The sequence below is a fragment of the Macrosteles quadrilineatus genome, unplaced genomic scaffold, assembly GCF_028750875.1.
Source record: "Macrosteles quadrilineatus isolate MER2022 unplaced genomic scaffold, UCM_ALF_1.0 Scaffold_2__2_contigs__length_208266976, whole genome shotgun sequence".
Classification (NCBI taxonomy): Eukaryota; Metazoa; Arthropoda; class Insecta; order Hemiptera; family Cicadellidae; genus Macrosteles; species Macrosteles quadrilineatus.
Genome location: NW_026542595.1, coordinates 191,378,968 through 191,400,541, shown reverse-complemented (window position 1 = coordinate 191,400,541; position 21,574 = coordinate 191,378,968). Strand labels below are relative to the sequence as shown.

The 21,574-nt window shown below is 35.2% G+C and overlaps 1 protein-coding gene across 1 annotated transcript; it reads left to right on the top strand.

The window, feature by feature from the left end:
• The first annotated feature begins 398 nt into the window (after positions 1–398).
• Positions 399–19,634, top strand: LOC128986098 (vacuolar protein sorting-associated protein 45). Its single transcript, XM_054406227.1, has 13 exons — positions 399–625; positions 4,478–4,676; positions 6,268–6,417; positions 9,245–9,381; positions 9,837–9,947; positions 10,859–10,993; positions 11,154–11,294; positions 12,018–12,155; positions 13,936–14,094; positions 15,560–15,661; positions 15,873–16,003; positions 18,056–18,273; positions 19,465–19,634. The coding sequence occupies exons 1-12, from the start codon at positions 533–535 to the stop codon at positions 18,267–18,269; spliced, it is 1,710 nt and encodes a 569-aa protein (XP_054262202.1). The 5' UTR covers positions 399–532; the 3' UTR covers positions 18,270–18,273; positions 19,465–19,634.
• The last annotated feature ends 1,940 nt before the right edge of the window (positions 19,635–21,574 follow it).

Genomic DNA, 21,574 nt, shown 5'->3' with positions numbered 1-21,574 from the left:
TTGGAACTTTTGAAATACTCCCTAATTGGCAACGCCGCAAGTGGTGTTGTTTAGTGATAGACATGGCATAAGATAACATGGCAGACAGGTGACATCAGCTCATTAATTCGCGCTTTATTGATTTAAATTTAAACTTATGAACATACATTTATTAAAATATTGAAAATAAAACATACAGAATTGACAACCGAAACAATTAAGAATTAAAAATCTCTGTACATTTTAAGCGGAGTCAATATTGTCAATTGTCATAGTCCAAACCAAGCAGTAGTAACCAATAGTTGTCAACTAAACTAACTGTCAAAGCTCCATGTGTACACTTGATTCGCCATGCTTCAATAACAACTGGTTCAAATCAGACAGTGGAGTGAGACAGTAAAAAAAAAACAAACGTCAAAGTGGTGTTTGTTTGGTTAGGTTGACGATTAATTATTTACAATTACAACAACTATTGAATGGGAATATCAACTGTAAAAGAAGATATTAATCAGATTTTTATTATTAGTGTTAGTTTACATACAATACATCCAATATGAATGTAGTGCAAGCTGTTAAAATGTATATAACAAAGATGACTGAAGAAAGTGGCCCAGGGATGAAATTACTACTAATGGATAAACATACGGTACAGATTTTAAAGTTTGTTTGGAGTTTACTTGCTCAGAGTTGTTCCAACTCTCTAAGCCTGTTTGTAATTTATAAAATAGGCCTAGTGGCAGTAGTCCCACAGATCCTACAAGTGGGCTAGATAGGACTACATGTTTAAAAAATTTTCAATTTTTCTTCAATGTTTACAAAATTGGGTTTATTTTGGCTACCACGCCAGTGGCAACTAAAACTTGTATGAAATAATCACTTTCAAGAGAAAAGCATTCCAAATCAGATCTCTAAAATAGCCTAATATTTTTTTATGAAAATGCCAGAGGACAACCGGTTATTCTCGCGCGAGACACTAATCTTTCAAGGGTTAACGTTATATTTGGCTCAGTTTAGCTTATGATGATAACGAAAAATAACACAGAGGCTACGCGTCTGGTTACCAGACATGGATTAGGTGTCCGGCAGTGACGTCACCGGGTTGTGTGGGCCCGGAACGCCATAACCACAACGATACGATTTACAGTTATCGGTGTTATTAATTCATTCAGGTATGTTTTTTTCGTGATGGCATTATTAATGTTATTCTTAGGTTGTCGGATACTCATCACCAAAATAAATCAATCACAATTTACTAAAAAATGTGGAAGTAGTTATGTTTCAAGTTTACATCAAAACTCATCTTCAGCCTCTGGTAACAACATATGAATTATCAACTATCAATCATTAAGATGGGGACGCCACTTAGGTGCGTATTTTAACCCAAATATGAGTGAAGGATGAGTGTAGGATTGAGTGAGATGATCTGTGTAGCTTTGTTACTGACTAAGATCAGCTGTTTCATTAGCCAGGATCATTTATTTAAAGCCCAATGATCAGGAACAGCTGGGTCCAGTTTCGAACCATCAAAAAGCTACTGACTTTTCTCAGGATCGAACCGGCGACCTTTTGATTAGTAGGCGAGCACTATAATCACTCAGCTACCCAGCCAGTTCAAGTAAATAAACTATGATTTATAATGTTTGTTTATAAATTAATTAACATATGTTTGAATTATTTTAAAATTAAGTTAGGCCTAGTAAGAAAAAAAAATATATGTATGTAGATGTCACAGTTAATTTATTATTGTTTTTCCAATTTTAATTTTGTTCTCAACCTCTTCTCGAATTAAACGTATAAACATGGGGCTGATTGTAACTTCCTACTAACTTAATTTTAAAATAATTCAAACATATCTTAATTAATTTATAAACAAACTTTATAAATCATAGTTTTGATATGTTGTTACCAGAGGCTGAAGATGAGTTTTGATGTAAACTTGAAATATACCTCCACATTTTTTAGTAAATTGTGATTAATTTATTTTAGTGATGAGTATCTGACAACCTAAGAATAACAGTTATCAGTGTTTGTGGTGTAGTGGATAGAGTGCTAGGCTGATAAGCAAGAGGTCCCTGGTTCGAATCCCATCGGTATCTTTAACTTTTTGTCAAAGATTTGCTTAGAATGCCATTTTTTCTTAACTGTAGCCTACATCTTTTGTTAGAATTTTTGGCATTTATAATTTTATTTTATGAACAGAATTTAGCCTTCATTTGATTTTTTAATTATCAGCAAGTTTGGTTGGTTAGGTTACTATCCTGATAATTAGACCAATTACTATATACCAAGGAAAAGTGTGGATCAAATTCCACTATAGACTGTAGGCCCCTTAGTTGCCATTAGCTGTATGGGCTGTTAATTAACAGCTGTGTCTAAGGAATGTCGGCCTTAGTCACTAACAAGACTACAAGATCGCGCCACTCATCCTACACTCATCTCTCCATTCATACTTGGCTTAGCCATTTCATTGAACAGTATCTAACAGTAAGCTTATGACAGTAACTTTCAGACGCCTAATCCACGTTCGGTACCAGACGCATATCCACTGCGAAAAAATAAACAAGGTAAAACTTTTAAAACACGAAAGTTGATAGGGATTGTCTTTTGAAGAGATCAATTTACAAAGAAGTTTATTTGTATTTGTATCCTCTTTTTCATGAGTTTTGAAAGGTAGGCCTACTTAAGTTATTTAGTATAGGTGCCTTCAAACAAATTTTCAATTTAGATGTCTAACTGTGCAGTTTTTTACCTCCTGAATCCAAATTTACCATTATTTCACCGCTGATGAATATTTTCCAAGATATCGCCATAAAAATATACAACATTACAATAAACAATGTAGGACTGATGACATTTACAAGTGGAATGAACTGTGGGTGAAGTAGGACAACAGCTGATTGTTTTCAATCACAGTCAAGCAAATGGAAGTGACAACTTTATTACAGTAGCTAACTCTGATTCGGCAATTTAAAAATCCCCTGAATACACTCTTCACTTTCTAAGACCAATAAGTTAACACATTTATTGCAATTTGTTATTGTTACCAGTATTAAATTCGTATTAATGATTTATATTTCGCCGTTTAGAAATCTATATACAGTATATAAAAGGCAAAGCCCTCACTGACTGACTGACTGACTCACTCATCACTAATTCTCCCACTTCCCACTTACCTAGGAGGCTGAAATTTGGTACACTGATTCTTTAGGTATTAAATTGGAAAACTAAGTGGTTTTTATTCTGATCGGACTCTCGGGCTCCGCCCCAGTGGCTCTGGAGTTTCCCATATAACCTAATGAGTACTCATATTTAAATGGAATTAATGAATCATAACAGCTGTTTCAATTAAACGAGTTAGTTCTGTTCTGTGACGTTCAATAGCATTAAAGTTACAAGGATTACCAACAGAGTGCAGCAGTATTATTTTTGTAATTTATGACAACAGCTAATTTGCAACCAAATGGTGAGTGAGCGTAGCGAACGAACTTCAACCCGGAGGCGAGTTAGCGTAGCGAACGAGCTAACCTGAAGGCAAGTGAGCGCAGCGAACGAGCTCCAACCGTAAAGGTGAGCGAGCGTAGCGAACAAACTTCAAGCAGGACGTGTGAGCGCAGCGAACGAGCTCCAACCTAAAGGTGAGTGAGCGTAGCGAACGAACTTCAACAAGGACGTGATTGAGCCATGCGAACGAGCTCACATATGAAGCTAAACGGGGCAAAGCCCGCGGGTACAGCTAGTTACATAATAAAATGGTGCTGTTCTAACATAACCTAACCAAACCAAACCTCTAGAATGTTAGTAAACTCCTTTTTATGTCAGAAAAGGCATGTCAGAGTGGTTGGCCGTGCTTTATGCGAATTCGTGACTGCATTAAGTCCTCTGAGGTTAGATTGGGTAAGTTAAAGTTTAGGTTATAATCAATTGAGTCGTTAGTTTATGTCGACTGCAGACTGTCATTTTTGTTTTTTTTTTATCCTGGGAAAAACACATCAAATTACTATTTAAAAAATTCAAGCAGTTAACCTCAGTTAACCCACAGTTCATTCCACTTATAAATGTCATCAGTCCTGCCTTGTTTATTGTAATGTTGCCTATATTTGTACACGGCGATTTCTTAGGAAATTATTCACCAGTGGTGAAAAATAATGGTATATTTGGATTCAGGAGGTAAAAAACAATACAGTTAGACATAAAAATTAAAAATTTGTTTGGAGGCACCTATAGTGAATAAATACGGTACCTTTAGAAGAAGGTAAATTTTGTAAATGGTGGGCCTAGTTTGTTTTACCATTTTTATCAAACTAAACTAACCTAATTTGAATGCAACAGTATTGTAAATGAGTGGTATGCATCCCTCTTCTTGAAAAGATAACCTTCACAGGAAATCAAGATTGATATCAAATTAACAATTCATCCAAAGATAACGAATAGGCTACTGTAGGTTTTCCGCAAACCTGTATCCATCAACCATCTAAATTGAATGTGATCGTTATTACAGACCAGTATTGTGAGTATGGTGTACAGTCAGTCGGAAATCCTGCAAAAAGAAGTTTATTTGTTTCAAAGACTCGACTCTGGAGGAATATTGGAACCTATGAAGCACCTGAAGTGTATTGCGTTTCTGAGACCTACCAAAGAAAATGTGTCTTTGTTGTGTCGAGAGCTGAAGTATCCTAAATATGGAGTCTATTATATATGTGAGTTAAATTATATACGCTTGTTTATTGTCATAGCTCTTTCCATAGCTATAATACCAAAATTGTGGGTGAGTCGGTGGCTCAGACAGTAGCACTACAAACTAAAAATTCATGGCATTAGTAAATTCTTGTAAGTTTTTGTGCCAAGGACGTCAAAGTATGTAACAGTACATTCTAGTAGTTTATCGGCTCACCCATTGGTTTGCTTGATTCTTTCCACACATAGCCCTGAGGCCCATGTGGACGAGAAAGCGCAAGGTAAAAAAAGCTGCCAATCTCATTTTGTTAACAAACTAATACTATTAATGAGAAGTTGAATTATTTAACTAGACTGACTCTCAGCTATTAACTTCACTTAGTGCCATTTTTAATAAAAAAGCAACCAGTAACTTATTAAGTTTAGACTAAACTAAAACATACCTCGCTTTGCAGTTCAAATAGTGTGTTTTTAATCCATTACATATGTTTTGTCATATTTGGCATTTTCAAGTGGCTTACAGAAACACTAGGAACATTATAATATCCGAATTGGACTCGTCAATTCGTTGAATTTTACATGCTCGCTGCTATGGTGCCACGGGGCCAGGAGCTAGGAACGTTCCGGAACGTCACTGTTTATTGTTGTTTAATGTTTCAATGGATCAGCCAGCTCGTCAGGAGTGTCCTAATTTCTTTGCAGCTCGTGGGGACGTACTTTTCTGACAGTAAAAAATATAGTCTCCCAAAATCACCACGAGGGTCGTTTGGAACAGGGCTTTGTCTTTCCTGCTAGATAGCGCCACTAATTTACCGACTGCAACCTGGGTAGTGCTGCTATATATCAGAACTCTTTAGTACTATGTCCAAAGCCAGTTTTATTGCAGAGCATTGCTATCCAGTATAACTACTATTGTTTTTACTGTAATTCAGAGTATCAGCGGCAATATTACACAGCGGCGAGCACTAGTTCAGCTCCTGGCGCCGTCCCGGCATCTAGCGGTCAGCAGCGAACGTGTTAAAACATAAAAATTTACACATTTTGACACGCACAAACTAAAACATTTACATGTAGACCTACAACACTTACTGTAACCCGATCACGGCACTGACAGAGACAGAACTGGCATAAAAACTATTAGCACTTAAAAACTAAGGCAGGAAAACTAAAGCACTTAGTTTTCATGGCAGTTCTGTCTCTGTCAGTGCCGTGATCGGGTTACAGTAAGTGTTGTATGCATATATGTAAATGTTTTTGTTAGTGCGTGTCAAAATGTGTACATTTTTATGTTTTAATGTAAAATTTTATGACTTCGGATATTATAATGTTCCTAATGTTTCTGTATACCACTTGAAAATGCCAAATATGGTGAAACATATGTTGTGGATTAAAACACAATATTTGAACTGCAAGATGAGGTATGTTTTAGTTTAGTCTATACTCAGTTCAGGGGCTACACAATGGAATTTAATTTCATTACTTAAGATTATAAAATTTCCAATATAATTTATTAGATTCCTGTGACGCCCACCCATCAAGGAGTGTATTTTATTTAATATAGCTAGTAATAATAATATACAGAATGGTTAAATCTTTGTGTTAAAAGTCTTTCAGATTTCAGCAATATAATCGCTAAAGCTGATGTCAAGATGCTGGCAGAGTCGGATGAGCACGAGGTGGTCCGAGAAGTTCAGGAGTTTTACGGAGATTATCTGGCAATTAGTCCTCACCTGTTCTCTTTAAACATTCCGTCCTGTGCTCAAGGTTTGTAAATACCGTGGGATACTATCAGTACAACCATCTTTAATATGGTGTAGACATTTAGAAAAAAACTTACCTATTATAACAGTGGTTACCAATCAATAGTAATAACTAGTGGTACTAGTTTCGGGGTTTTAACCTCATTTTCAAATCCTTTTGAATTTCTTCTCGTCAAAATTCTTCGTCTTGACAAGAAGAAATTCAAAAGGATTTGAAAATGGGGTTAAAACCCCAAAACTAGTAATGCTCTAGAATAGGAATGATTGACGACAGGTCAGTAACCTTATTTATGTTGTTAACACGTTCGCTACGGCAGTAGTACAAAATTGTTCAATCACATTGACCAGCAACGCACATATGCGACGGCTGGTTTCCACCCATAGACTAGTCACATTAAAATAGACTGCCGTCGCATATTTGCGTCAGGGTTCCAATGTTATAAAATGCTTATATCTTTGTAACGGTCTATTTGAAGGCACTGAATTCCCTGCAGTGGTCTATAGGGATGTCTGACGCCCAACTGCGTCGCTTGGTCCGTGATATGATGATTGGTGACGTGATATGATAGTTGGAAAAACTGGTCTTTACTTTTCTGCGTCACTGTATGTATGTATGCAGTATGTATGCTGAATTATCCTATGTAGCTTTTATATTTGTTTAGTTATAAACTGTTCTTGAATAATGTGTTTTTAGCGAATTTCCCATATAGGGAATAAGCTATTACCGTAGTACTCATCGTAAGACCTGGACGCGGGACCGATTTTTTTTTTTCGTTTTGAGGTCCCTAGAGGCCAAAAACACCATCCGTTCAAATTCATATATATATATATATATTTATATATTTATATATTTATATTTATATATATATATATGTGTCCGTCAGCACGATAACTCAAGCAAAAATGATCCGATTTTGATGAAATTTGGTACAAACGTGTAAACGTACATTAATTCAAACGAGTTCGCGATCCAGCATGATCGGACCATGGGAACTGGGGTTTACGGGGGGTTTTATGGGGTAAAAATAGGTTTTTACCATTTTTGACCCAAAAAACATAAAATTTTGCAATTTCTTTCCAAACCATTTTGTAGAGCTTAAAAAAACAAATAATTTGGTATATTGAAGCGTTATTATGCGCCTAATAGTTACGGAGAAAATTCCGAAAAATTGTAAATTTAAAATTCCCATGTTATTCTTATGGAGAAAAAGTAAACTGTTGTAGTTTGCTTGTTTGTGAACATATTTTGATCAAATTTGGAAAATGTTTTTATTTCTTACTAACTATTCACATTTTACAAAAAAAAAAACAAAAACAGTTTTATCCTCCCTGATGCAGCAAACCTAAGTACTTGTTAAACTAATTTTATTTAAATCAAGAATAAATGTTATATTTTTAAGTAGACATTTCAGTGTAAATCCAATCAGTCAAATGGAAATTCGCTTAGTATGCAGGTTTGCTGCGGCGGGGGTATTTTTTACTTACTTTTACCTCAAAACACAAACAAAAATAAACTGTCGCATATATGCGACGTTTGGTCTATCTCAAGAAAACTATGATAGTTTTCACTATTGTCTTAGCCCTAGACCGGGCGTCGCAATTATGCAGCATTAAAAAAGGTTATACAAAATACAAAATACCCCCGCCGCAGCAAACCTGCAGACTAAGCGAATTTCCATTAACCTGATTAGATTTACATTAAAATGCCTCCATAAAAATAGCACATTTATTTCCTATTTAAATAGAATAAGTTTAACGAGTACTTAGGTTTGCTGCAACAGGGAGGGTAAAAAAGTTTTTTTTTATAAATTGATAATAGTTTAGTAAGAAATAAAAGTATTTTCCAAAATCGATCAAAATATGTTCATAAACAAGCAAACTACAACAGTTGACTTATTCTCCATAAGAATAACATGGGAATTTCAAAATTACATTTTTTTTTAATTTTCTCCGTAGCAAATAGGCGCATAATAACGCTTCAATATACTAAATTATTTGTTTTCTTAAGCTCTACAAAATGGTTTGAAAAGAAATTGTGAAATTTCATGTTTTTAGGGTAAAAAATGGGAAAAACCTATTTTTACCCCATAAAACCCCCCATAAACCCCCGTTCCCATAGTCCGATCATGCTGGTTCGCGAACTCATTCAAGTTTATCCTGCCTTACACCTTCAAACCAAATTTTATCAAAATCGGACAAACATTACTCAAGTTATCGTGCGGATGGACACATATATATATATAAAAATTTGAACGAATGGTGTTTTTGGCCTCTGGGGACATCAAAATGAAAAAGTAAATCGGTCCCGGGCTTAAGTCTTACCATGAGACCTACGGTAATAGCTACTTCCCTATAGGGAAATTCGCTAAAAACAAGAATAAATTATTTACAAACACGACTGTAGCGTATTACGATGTAAATGATCACTGTTTTACAGGTTTTCGCCTGTGGTCTGTGTGTACTGTTATCCAAGTGACAGCCAGTCTATGTGTAAGATTCAAATGTATACCTCGGTCTGTGGCAATGACCGTGGCGTCGCATTTATGCGAAGCTCAGTAGCGAACGTGTTAATTAATCAATCCTGTGGGCACATTATGAGAATAAACCTTAAAAAAAACCCTCATGGCTCAAAGACCAGGGACTTCACCTTGAAAGATTTATGGAACTTCACCTCCCAACTAGACAAAACTAAGTTACGAGGTCAAAGATTGTCTTTTAAACATTTCCCACTTTGTTGAAGTTTTGACCCAGAAATGTTAAATTTTTACCTGGAACTGCCCTTATGTTTTATTTTCATGGACACCCTAATTGTAGATGTTTATGATTGGCAGGGCTGGCGTGGGACCCAATACAGCTGGCTAGATGTACCCAGGGAATATCAGCTGTTTTGTTGTCACTTAAGAAGTGTCCTTTCATACGCTACCAGCAATCTTCAGATATGGCCAAGCGACTCGCTGAAAAGATAAGGGTAACTAGCTTTGCTAAACAAAATTTTTAATCTATCCATTTGTTTATGCTGACAGAAAACACTATTTACAATAATTAATTATTGTTTTATAACCCAATAAACAATTTACCAGTAAAGACATTTATTGGATGAATAAAAGTACTATTATACTAAACAAAGGATTGATCAATGCAAACAACTAGCAAATGTAAAGAGTAATAAATACCACCATCGGATGGAATAAGCTTGATATTATTGTTGTTTTTCTTCTGACAACCGATTTATTTTCTCCTCCTCTTTAAATCAACATAACTTAACCACACTACCTTTAGCACACTAACTTTTAACATAACTTAGTTAATTTCATCTTTAAATTCCAAATTCAATTTTTGTATATGTGTGTTCAGCAAGCCATACTATAATAGGTGTTTTACCCTTATGTTTTTGATACCTTGTTACGCTTAATTTTATGGCAGGAGGTGATATCCAAAGAGGAGAAGCTGTTTGATTATCGACCATCTGACCCAGCCCCTCTCTTGCTGATCTTGGACAGAAGAGACGACCCTATCACTCCTCTATTGAGTCAGGTATCTATAATATGAGTACTAAACTAGAACTAGACATCTCTATATTCTCCTCTACCTCCCTCCATAGTTCCACTTCCTCCTTGGTTTCCCCTTCCTGTGTTGTTCATCTTCCTCAATAGTTCCTCCTCTTCTTTACTTTAGTTCCTCTCCTGCGCAGTTAATCTTCCTCAACAGTTCCTCCTCTTCTGTACATTAGTTCCTCTCCTGTGTAGTTCATCTTCCTCAATAGTTCTTCTCTTCTGTACTTTAGTTCCTCTCCTGCGCAGTTAATCCTCCTCAATAGTTCTTCTCTTCTGTACTTTAGTTCCTCTCCTGCGCAGTTAATCCTCCTCAATAGTTCCTCCTCTTCTGTACTTTAGTTCCTCTCCTGCGTAGTTAATCCTCCTCAATAGTTCCTCCTCTTCTGTACTTTAGTTCCTCTCCTGCGCAGTTAATCCTCCTCAATAGTTCCTCCTCTTCTGTACTTTAGTTCCTCTCCTGCGTAGTTAATCTTCCTCAATAGTTCCTCCTCTTCTGTACTTTAGTTCCTCTCCTGCGTAGTTAATCTTCCTCAATAGTTCCTCCTCTTCTGTACTTTAGTTCCTCTTCCTCCGTGGTTCCTTTTCCTGTGTAGTTTATCTTCCTCCATAGTTCCTCTTCCTCTCTAGTCCCTTTTACTTCATACTTTCTCTTCCATCTCCAGTCTCATAATCTTCATCTATTCTCTACAGTCTTCACCTAATTAAACACTCTTTTTTAGGTTTGCATTCTTGTCCAATAAAAAATAATATACTACATCACACTTAAAACAGACAGTTTTGAGCTGGTGGTTTAATGTTTATTTGTTTGTACAAAAAAGCAACAGTTACAGCTTTGACATATTTGAATCATATAGCTGCATGTTGAAAGATTGGATTTCTGCTTGATTCTAGTGGACCTACCAAGCAATGGTGCACGAACTGCTTACTATCAGCAACAACCGAGTCAACCTGAGCCATGTCCCCGGCATCTCTAAGGAACTGAAGGAAGTTGTACTGTCTGCCGAACATGACGACTTCTATGCTAACGTAGGTGGAATTATGGTTTACAATGTAAATTGTTTTTGCTGACGTTCTTGTTTGTGTCTGAGTACCTAAAAGACATATTTGGACATTCTCAACTTTTTTTGTAAATAGGTTTAATGATTTTTATTCCTAATAAAAATTTTTCCTCTTTTTTTACTTGCAGAACTTGTATTTGAACTATGGTGAGATCGGCCAAACTGTGAAACAGCTGATGGACGAATTTACGAGGAAAGCCAAAAGTCATCAAAAGGTTGAGAGCATCGCAGACATGAAGGCTTTTGTAGAGAATTACCCTCAGTTTAAGGTAGATATAATGAAAAATCATACTAGGCCTAGTTATAATATTTAAGCTTGTGGTTTGGATGTTTAATATTTTTATTTTTTAGTTTACCTTTATCTAATTAATAGCATCATCACTTTACTAGGACTAAAACTGATGTTTTTCAACCAGCTAAATAAGGAAAGGCCAAAATAAAGAAAAACCAGTTTTGGACCGAGTAATAAAAACACTCACTATTCTAGTATTCTGTCAGTATAGCTTAGTTTCTGTCAAATTAGTGTATGTTTTGATAATGTCAATCGTCAAGCCATCATCACTAGTTCCTGCTTATAATGACGTTTTTAAAACACTTAGACATATAAAAATTGAGTGAAATTGAGCTTTCTGGCAGAATAATTAGTAAGGGATATAGTCTTAGATTTAAATCATTCAAACAGCTCAGGAAACTATAAAACATGAATTTACATTGCGTGATGAATATTTTGCATCGCACAAACTTAATGTTTATGGTTAGTTTATTGTCAAAAGCTTTGACTTACCTTGTAATAGAATGCCTGTCAAATTCGTGGTTGTGTAAAAAGTAAATCCTTTGGTGCAAGAATTTGTAGTTTTTATTGTTTTGTTTTACTTATTTTTATGAATCCTAATAATCTTCTGCTTCTATAGACAATTGACAAAATCTTTATTGAAATATTCCTAGAGAACATTCATGTGTCTATTATACCACTTATTTATGATGTTGCATAGAAAATGTCGGGGACTGTATCCAAACATGTGGCAGTGATCAGTGAACTGTCATCTTTGGTCGCCAAACGCAACCTGCTCGAGGTGTCGGAGATGGAACAAGAGCTGGCTTGTCAAAACCAGCATTCTCAGCAACTTCAGGCAAGTTTAAAATCTATGGAAATGTTAATGATTCCTCATCTTTTAAGATAGCTGAATCTCAAATGCACTGAATACTTACTTGGAACGTGTATTGATACTGCAGAAAAAAGCTCTAAAAATCATGTATGATGCCGACTGGCTGGAAGGTTATAGAGGTTTCCAATGATAATGAGCTACTTACTGAAATCAGTCTCTACATAATAGAAACCATTGCTTTGGCCTCAACCAGGAATCTCTAGCGGCATGAAGAAGTACATAGCTATGCAACGAGAAATAGAATTACAGTAACTACAACCTCCCTGGCCATTGCCTTGGACTCTTCGAACGTAAACCTACCTATGCCGGATCAAGATTCTTCAACATGCTGCCAGAAGAGCTGAAAGATGACAACCCTAAAACCTTGAAAGCTCACCTCGCCCGTTGGTTCTGCAAGATGCTATTCTACAGCATAAAAGAATTTATGGACTGGCAGAATTTCCATCGCATTAGAAAATTCATCTCATTTTATTAAGATTGTATTGACGCCTTTCAAATCTCTTAAGATTTTGATTTTGAATAAAGATTTTCTGTCTGTCTGTCTGTCATCTCAAGGCAATATTTTTAAATCAAGATGCTTATGGGAGATTGCTGAAAATCTGTCAAAAGCTCAAAAAATGAAGTCTTAGAAATATTGATTCCAACCAAAGTGAATAATTGGATAACAGGCTTACCTGAATGATAAAAAGTCCACACTGGCACTATAAACACAAAACTTGTAACTATGTACGGGCTCTCCAACTCATACCATCCTTAGTTGAAAATGCTGTCAGTGATAATGAAATAGGTATTCAAATCTGTTGTGTTTCTTGTACCAGATAGTGTCACTTTCCCATTCAGGTAAGCCTTTAATCCTAAAGCCCCTAGGCCCATGTGCTCTATCCAATAAACAATAGAGAGATTTTAATTTTTACATTAGACTAGCAGAGTACCCGTCCTTTGTACAGGGTTGGCATATAAGTATAAATTGCTTATTGCAGTTATACTCAAGCTTTGCGTTTGCAATGGGGGAGGACAAAGTTTGATAAAATTTGCTTCTTTAAATTGACGGTATACTATGGTATTGCACATCTACCATAGCCATAATGTTCTACCTCTTCACCTAAACAATAAAGAAAAATAATGTATTACAAATTTAAAAAATCACAAATTATTCATGACATTAAAAACATAAACATAACTGTAAACAATCCTACTTTGACAGTTCTCATTGCGTGTCACAGTTGTTTGTTGCTGCTTAGTTCAAATTAGCTGTTTACATAAATGCAAAAAAAATATAGTGCTGCACCCTGTTGGTAAATCTTATAACTTTTTAATGCTTTTGTATATCATAGAACCAACTTTTTTAGTTGAAACAGCTGACTAAATTCTTCCCTTTAAATATGAATACTCATAAGGTTAACATGGGGAACTACAGAGCCACTGGGGCGGAGCCCGGAGGGATTTTTGAGATAAGAATATGCCCATATGTTAATCGGGAATGTGAGCTATCATCATGCCAAATTTCAGCCCAATCCATCCAGTGGTTTATGCGTGATTGACCTTCAAACACACAAACAAACAAGCAAACAAACAAACAAACAAACAAACAAACACACAAACTTTCACATTTATAATATTAGTAAGATTCTACATTGTAAAAACAAACTCTGTTTCAAAATGTAGGTTTTTAGGACTCGAACTTAAGATTTAAAATTCCTTGGTTTGCCCTCACGAATGATTGTGTTTGGTGTTTGATGTGTAGAAGTTGAGGTCGTTGCTGGGCAGCAGCAAGGTTAGAGATGAAGAGGCCCTCAGACTGGTGATGTTGTACGCTCTGAGATACAAGAAACATTCCAACAATGACATCACTGGCCTGGTGGACGCTCTAAAGAGGAGAGGACTCAGCGAAGACATGATAAAGGTGTGTAAATTGTTTGGAGTAAAGAAGAAAAAGTTTCATTTGTAAAGTAAAAAGTTTTTCCCTTAAATTTTATATTAAAACCCTTTACCCTTTTTAAATCCAAATTCTTTACACATCTGATGGTTGCCCCTGTGTTGGAAGAATCATGAGAAAAACAATTATAGACAGACCGATGACAGTGGAAGCTAGATGTTATAAAAAATTAAAAGTGGGCACTCTGGAATAAAAGTTTTAGGTACCCAAAGATCCTTATGGGACGGCCTGATATTGTTTGTTTCTTCCAATAGGTTTTTTGACAATTCTTAAAACTACACTGAATTTAATGTTGCGCTACTAACACTAAATTAATGTGTTGTACTCAAAGGTATATCTTTTGTAGCGCAACTTTTACCAATTACTCGTATATGATCTATTGTAATAATATAATACTAATTCTGAACTGAAATGTAGTAATACAAGGATGAATAATGCAACGAAATGGAAAATAACAATGTATTATGGCCCTTTGATCTACAATTTACAATGTGCAGGTTGATTAATAGCTTCTGAATATAAACAAAACCCTTTTATTTCCGACCAAAATTGAATCTCGATATTTTGAAAAATGAATTGCTGTACTTCGATTGCGGTCATGCAACCCACAGAAATATCAAAAGTGTGATTATTTAACGGTTTGAGGCTCTCCACGCCACAAACCCTTTTATGTTGACTGGCCAGAACTGAACTCTATTGAAGATCTCGTAGGACGCTGTCTGTACCAGTTAAGCTAGACACAATCCTTGATACAGCTTTTTTATTTCCAAGTTTGATTATTTAACAGTTACAGGCGTTTTTGGCGGAGAAGTCTATGAACAATTTTCGCACTTCACCCTTCGATACAACTGCTGGAGGTTGACCAACAACCTTCACCTTAATACCGTTTTAATTTGTAGCTCAATTCAATTTTAGTGGCAATATCTATAAGCTACTTATATTTTAGTTAGGGGGCACACGCAAAAATTATTAAATTTTTTTAATTTTTTTTCTAATTAAAGACTGTTACTTCCTGAACAAAATTACACCTTACTAACCAGATCGTTTCTGGTTTAAATCCGTCTGTGTTCATTGCATAGAGCAGCTAGTTACATGGTTACATATGGTTATTTTGCATTTTTAGTACTACCCACTTGAACTGTAGTAATATTCTGTGGAATTGGACCTCTTTGGCTACTTGGAGACCAAATAGCTTATCAGACCTAAAAAAACCGTTCTCTAATTGTCATTAATCTACTTTCTTAAGAAATAAGAAGTCTTTTACTAGGATGAAATATCAGTTTTATCATACAAAGTATGGCAACAAGGGGCTACCCCTCTTTATAGCTCCAAATTATTGTCCTCAAATTAATTTTGTTTAAATAATTGACAATTGTGTAAGCTAAGGATGTATAATTAATTTTTGTACAAAGCTATATATGTTTTTTGTCAGATGGTGTTTAATATTATTGAATACGGAAGCTCGCAAGATTCTGCAGCAGAGAATATAATGTCTCAAGAGTCTGTTGTGAAAATCACCAAGAGACTGTTTAAGGTAATTAATTAGATTAGATTTCTAAGGCACCGACATATGAGGGTGCATATTTTAATGCGAAGATGAGTGTAGAATGCGTGTTGAATGGATGAGATGATAGCTCCCCAGATTCGCTGTTACTTTGTTTTTAAAACAGTATGTATGCAAAATCATCTAAATTGTGGCGCTATATGGCCAGGATTACATCTAATAGTTGCAACTTATTTTGCAGGACCTGAAAGGTGTAGAGAATGTTTACACCCAACATGTTCCTCTAGTCAGGGAAACCCTGGAGGATCTCATCAGAGGGAGACTCAAAGAGTCTTCGTATCCGTTCCTGGGGAACTCCGCTCCTGGCCGCAGGTAAACTAGAGTCAAGAGAATTTGAATAGCACTGTTAGCTGTAGACCCATAAAGGCTTTTTAAACCCGGAGCTGTATATAAATGACAATATTAATATGTCCATTGGGGAGCGAGCTGGTCTAGTGGTTAGAGCGCCGGACTACGGTTCCAGAGGTCCCGGGTTCAAATCCCACCAATCACCAATGGATTTTATCTATGTGATAATGCCGCAACCCCTAGCTCTAGGGAGTAATGTGTCACGCTGTGAAGTAATGTGAAAAACAATTCCGGGCTCGTGCCTAGCGTCCTAGGACAAAAAAAATATATATATATCCATTGGGTAACAAAGAAAAGGAATATATTTGTTTTTACTGCTAATCAAAGATTTAAAGAAAGTTTTTCTTCACTTTTTCAATACATTAAAATTATTTGATTGTCTGTTGATCTAAACTTACTAATTCATTCACTTGCTGCTGTAGACGTACTGAAAATAAATCTAAAACATCACCAGTTTTACATGTCCAGCCTAAGGATTTAATTATTGTCAGTTTCGACACCTTGTGTTTTACTCGAGTAAATGTTTAAATATTATCAATGTGTAAGGTTGTATCATAGCCAAAGTACCAGCAATGTAGAAACGATGTTTCTTTGCCTTTAAGTGTTGATACAATATTCAGCCATTCTAAAAGAGTGTTGACATTTTCTGAGAAAGCAAATTTTAAGAAACAATTGTGCAAAATTATATCTTATCCTGTCTAAAATAGATAGATTACACACAGTTTAAATGCATCGAGTATAATTTCCAACTATTTTACCTGTCAAACCTTCAATTTGCTTTCATTTAACAATGATATTAATTGATAAATATTGAGTTTTTTTGCCTCTTGAAGCAATGACGTCTCTGCTGTTGTCCATGACGATAATAAATGCCGATTATCTGAATGGCTGTTATGTAATTATAATCTCAACAATGTCCCATTGTCTCAAGTGGCAATGTGTCTAATGATTACTATTTTGACCTAAGAAATTGATAACAAAGTGGAACCTAACCCAAGACAAAAATTATCCATGCACTTCCATTATACCTTCAATCGTGCCTAAAGAGCTTAAGGACGATCGATGCATGTTGGTTAGATCTACTGCACGACTGCCCAGGGCATTAGAGAGTTACCCATGACCTAGGTCTACTGCATGTTGTTATTGGTTAATAAAACTAGACAGTGGTGTATTTGTCCTTTTAACACGTTCGTAGGGACTTACTTTCTCCACATTATTGTGGTCGTAATTTTTTATTTTGTAATTAGGTTACGGTGCAAAGTAGGGGATGCATGGCAGTTCCTCTCCACATATTTTAAGAATAGCTTCTTTCATCAACCTATCATGTGCGATCTATACAGTTACGTTGGGTTATGTAACACAGTATGGCGCTTTCGATCTTCACATCCATTGAATCGGAATGGCTTAGAGAGAGAGGAAAAATCATAAATGTGAAATGGGAATCAGAAATGTGACAGTCTTTTCACACGGAAGGAACAATTCACCTAGAACCTAAAAACAAATTTAAAAAATTAACTGTTAACAATTTAACTAAACCTATCCATTTAGTAAACTTCTAAACCACTAGTTTGAACTATGTTGAGTTTTAAAGCATGTGTGATATTGTTATATATAGAAAGAGAAACTCTATATTATACTTAGTAATAAATAAATCTGGAGTATTAATCACAATATCATCATGACCTGAACTTCTGTTAACATCTGTGATCGGAGGACAATAGTGATTATTCCCCACGGTAGCGTGATTTGTGATCACAGCAGGCCAAATTTTCAACACCATCATCAAATGCGATTGCAGTGACATCGCAAAGAAGAATTTTCGATCACACACTCTTTGCAGATGCTTTGTGCGATCACAGCATATCACAAGGTCAACTTTATGGCTTTGTGCTCAATCGCTCCAGCTTTTGAGCTTGGCTTGGCTCAAAAATCAAGTCACTTATATCCACACCTTTTGCCGTAAGTATTGTGAATATGCAACTATAAAAAAGTAAATAGTATACTGTATGTCCATAGAGTGCAGGACGTGATAGTGTTTGTGGTGGGAGGTGTGACCTACGAGGAGTCCCTGGCGGTTTGTCAACTCAACCGCAGCACTACGATGGGGGGGGCTCGTGTAGTCCTGGGAGGTTCCACCATTCACAACACGGAGAGTTTCCTAGCGGAGGTACGAGCTGCTACCCTGGGTCTACCAGCCACGTCTCGCAGTCACCGCTACTCTCGCAACTAAAGTGGTCAGTGTCCTTATTCTTATAACTCATCAACGTTGTTACAACTAAGGTTAGATATATGATTTACTTCCGGGTACTGAAGTAGACATGGCTTTTACAAGAACCAGATACAGCAATTTTTTTATAATAAAGGAGTTAGTGTAATGAGCTATTTACTGGGTGTTCTCAGGGACTTCCCTAGGATTGGCGGCGCCCGGTGTTGCCCCCCCCCCCCCCTTCGGATGGCCCTTTGTGTGCTTCGGTTTAAAATTACAGTATATTTTTTCTTAAGTTTTGGTAACATGATACCAGGGGCCCATTTCATAATAAACTACAAGTTACAAGTTACAACTTCTAACTTGTAATTTTTGCATTGAGCGATCAGCCGATTTACTAATAATATTAGTTTGTACTTTATTATGAAATGGGCCCCTGGTAGGGCCTAAAATATGATATTGGTTAAATATGTTGCTCTCTTAGTTTGGCCTGCTTAAACAGTTTATGTAATCACCAGAAATCAGTAATTTAAGCACACTCCGTTTGTAGCTCAACTGACTTACTTTCATTTTAAATCTGAAACTAGCTATAAGTTTAGCATGGGAAATAATTTATACTTCTATGAAAAGTCAAAGGTTCTTATCACATTATTATATACTGATGATCAACTCATGTTGTTACCTAGATGTTCGTCAATAATATACAAACTATCTTTTTATGTGGCTTTTGAAATCGCTGTTCATGCTACTCATATTTCTTTTATAATGATAATACTTAACGTAATTTTATATGTGCTAATTTCCACATAAACAATACCAAAGCGATGTACTAGGCATCACAGATTCAGACATGACTTCTATTCTGCAATATCTTCGTTAAACATTTTTCTTCTTTTCAATAGGCTATTACTAAGTTGTTTTCATCAAAATCCATTACATTTTAGTGGGTCATTACTTTTAACAAATTTTATTATACTAAATTATTCATCAGAACAGATTAGATTCAATAATTCTATGCTACGTTCACATCCTATGAAACTTTTGTAAACAAATTTAGAATATCTAATTTTCAAGATATTCCATAAAGATCTGTAGGATTTGTTTGCCATACCAATCATTCCAATTACCTATGTAATGGTGATAAATACCTCAACTCAAAGCATTTGACGTTTCATAACGAGAGATGAAGTGATGGTTAACCAACATTTTTGTTTTGCAGGTAGAATATCCGATACTTCTACCTAGCTACTTTAATAGTATTAAGTTATATTTATGTGCAATTATGTCTGGTATTAACTGTAAATAAAATCTGCATCCTATTTATGTATTATGTATGTTTATTGATGTTTTGTATAATTTTGTAATTATCTGTTATAAATGTTTATCTAATAAAGTAATTACTGTTTTAGTGTTTGTAGTTTTCTAAATCTTCCTGTTTGCCTCAACATTATAAAAATGAGTTTACACCTTAATTTTGAAAATATTATTGTGATCAACATTCACTCACTACACAACGTTTGGTAAACATGACATATGTTGATCAAAACTAGTGTTTACGTACTACACAACAATTTGCAAGATAATAGAAACCCTGTATAAATTGATCAAAATAAATCAAAATACCTCTTAAACACTAATGAATGATGAAGGTTACAACAATCATGAAAACAATATCTTGAAATGCACAAGATAGGCTACATAAGTGAACATGTGTTAATGGATGATAACGTCATAATTCAATTGTTTACTAATGGAACATGTGTTTAAGTGAAGAGATACATGAGGTACTTATACATAAGGAAGTAACCTTCTGTAAAATACTACAAATCTGAATTTTGCACACAGCCTTGAATGTAAGCAAAGTATATGTTGACGCTTTGAGCCCCAAGAATTTTTCATTTGTTTAATTATGCGTTTTAGCGAATTTCCCATACAGACAATAGGCTATTAATGGGACCAATTTTATTTTTTATTTTGATGACTCGAGAGGCCAAAACACCATCTCTTCGAATTCATGTAGGCCTATGTATAATAATTTTGTCCTTTTTCTGCTAGCAAGAAAACTCAAGCAAAAATTATCAGATTTTGATGAAATTTGGTACAAACGTGTAAATCTACGTTTATTGGAACAAGTTTGCAAACCAGGGTAAAAATTGGTTTTTCTCATTTTTGACCATAAAAACATATAATTTCCCTCTAAACCATTTTGTAGCACTTAAAAAACAAATAGTTATTTTGTTAGAGGATAAGTAAGCTGCTGTAGCCGGAGAAACAACACCTTAGACTGCTTGACCATAAGACCCAAAGGTTTACCGCTCCAACAACTTTGGTCAACTTAAGCTAAAGTTACTTTCAAGCATAGTACTTCTAAATTTTACTCCAAGATTGCAGCTCATGTCAAGTATATCTTGCAGTTATAATTTAAAATAAAAACATCTCCAATATTTCATGAATTTTTAATTTTTATGAGGCCTTTTGCCATATTTATATCAATAAGCTATGCTGGCATCACCAGACCCATAACAAAGGTTTTGTGATGTGTCTGATGATGCCAGCATAGCTGGCAAATGGCCTCATAAAATTTTAAATTCATGATATATTGGGTATGTTTTAATTTTAAATTGTATTCATTCCAATATTGCCAGTTCTTCTTGAAGATATCTTTCAGTTGTTTTTGTTGATTCAATATTTGATCCTTTAGAGCTAATAGAGTTCAAAAACGTTCTTGGTATTTTGGAATATTGCGATCAAGTTTGGCCTTATGAGTAGGAACTTAAAAAGACTCTGAAACTGTATATTTTATCTTCTGCTAAACCTAAACTACATATAAAATACAATCTTTTTAAAAATATTGATATTTTACCAGAGAAAAAACTGTTGGTATATTTTGTTGAGCATTTATGCTTTTGGAAAATATTCTCCGTAATAGCAGTGATTTTCATAAGAAAAATACTTAAAATGGTTGGATTGAACTACAAAAACAGTTGGTGATACTTGCAACCAGTACTCTTACTTACAAATGCATTAAAGTTATATTAGAAAAATAATCTTACCCATGGTATGCCACCATAACTTTACGTCCTTGCCATTTTGTCCTCAGTAGATAATCGAGGAAGTAGAATAGAAGTCACACTCACATCAAGTTATCTCTAAGATAATAAACATGTCTTTGATCTGACTAAATATTCTTCAATCTTCTCAGGAACAACTGATAATGATGGAATCAACAATGGATTATACTTTGAATAGATTAAAGTTTATCCGTTTAAGCTTAATTTTTAGTTACTGTGTCAAGGTTGATGTTTTATTTGATAGAAAGCTTACTGGTA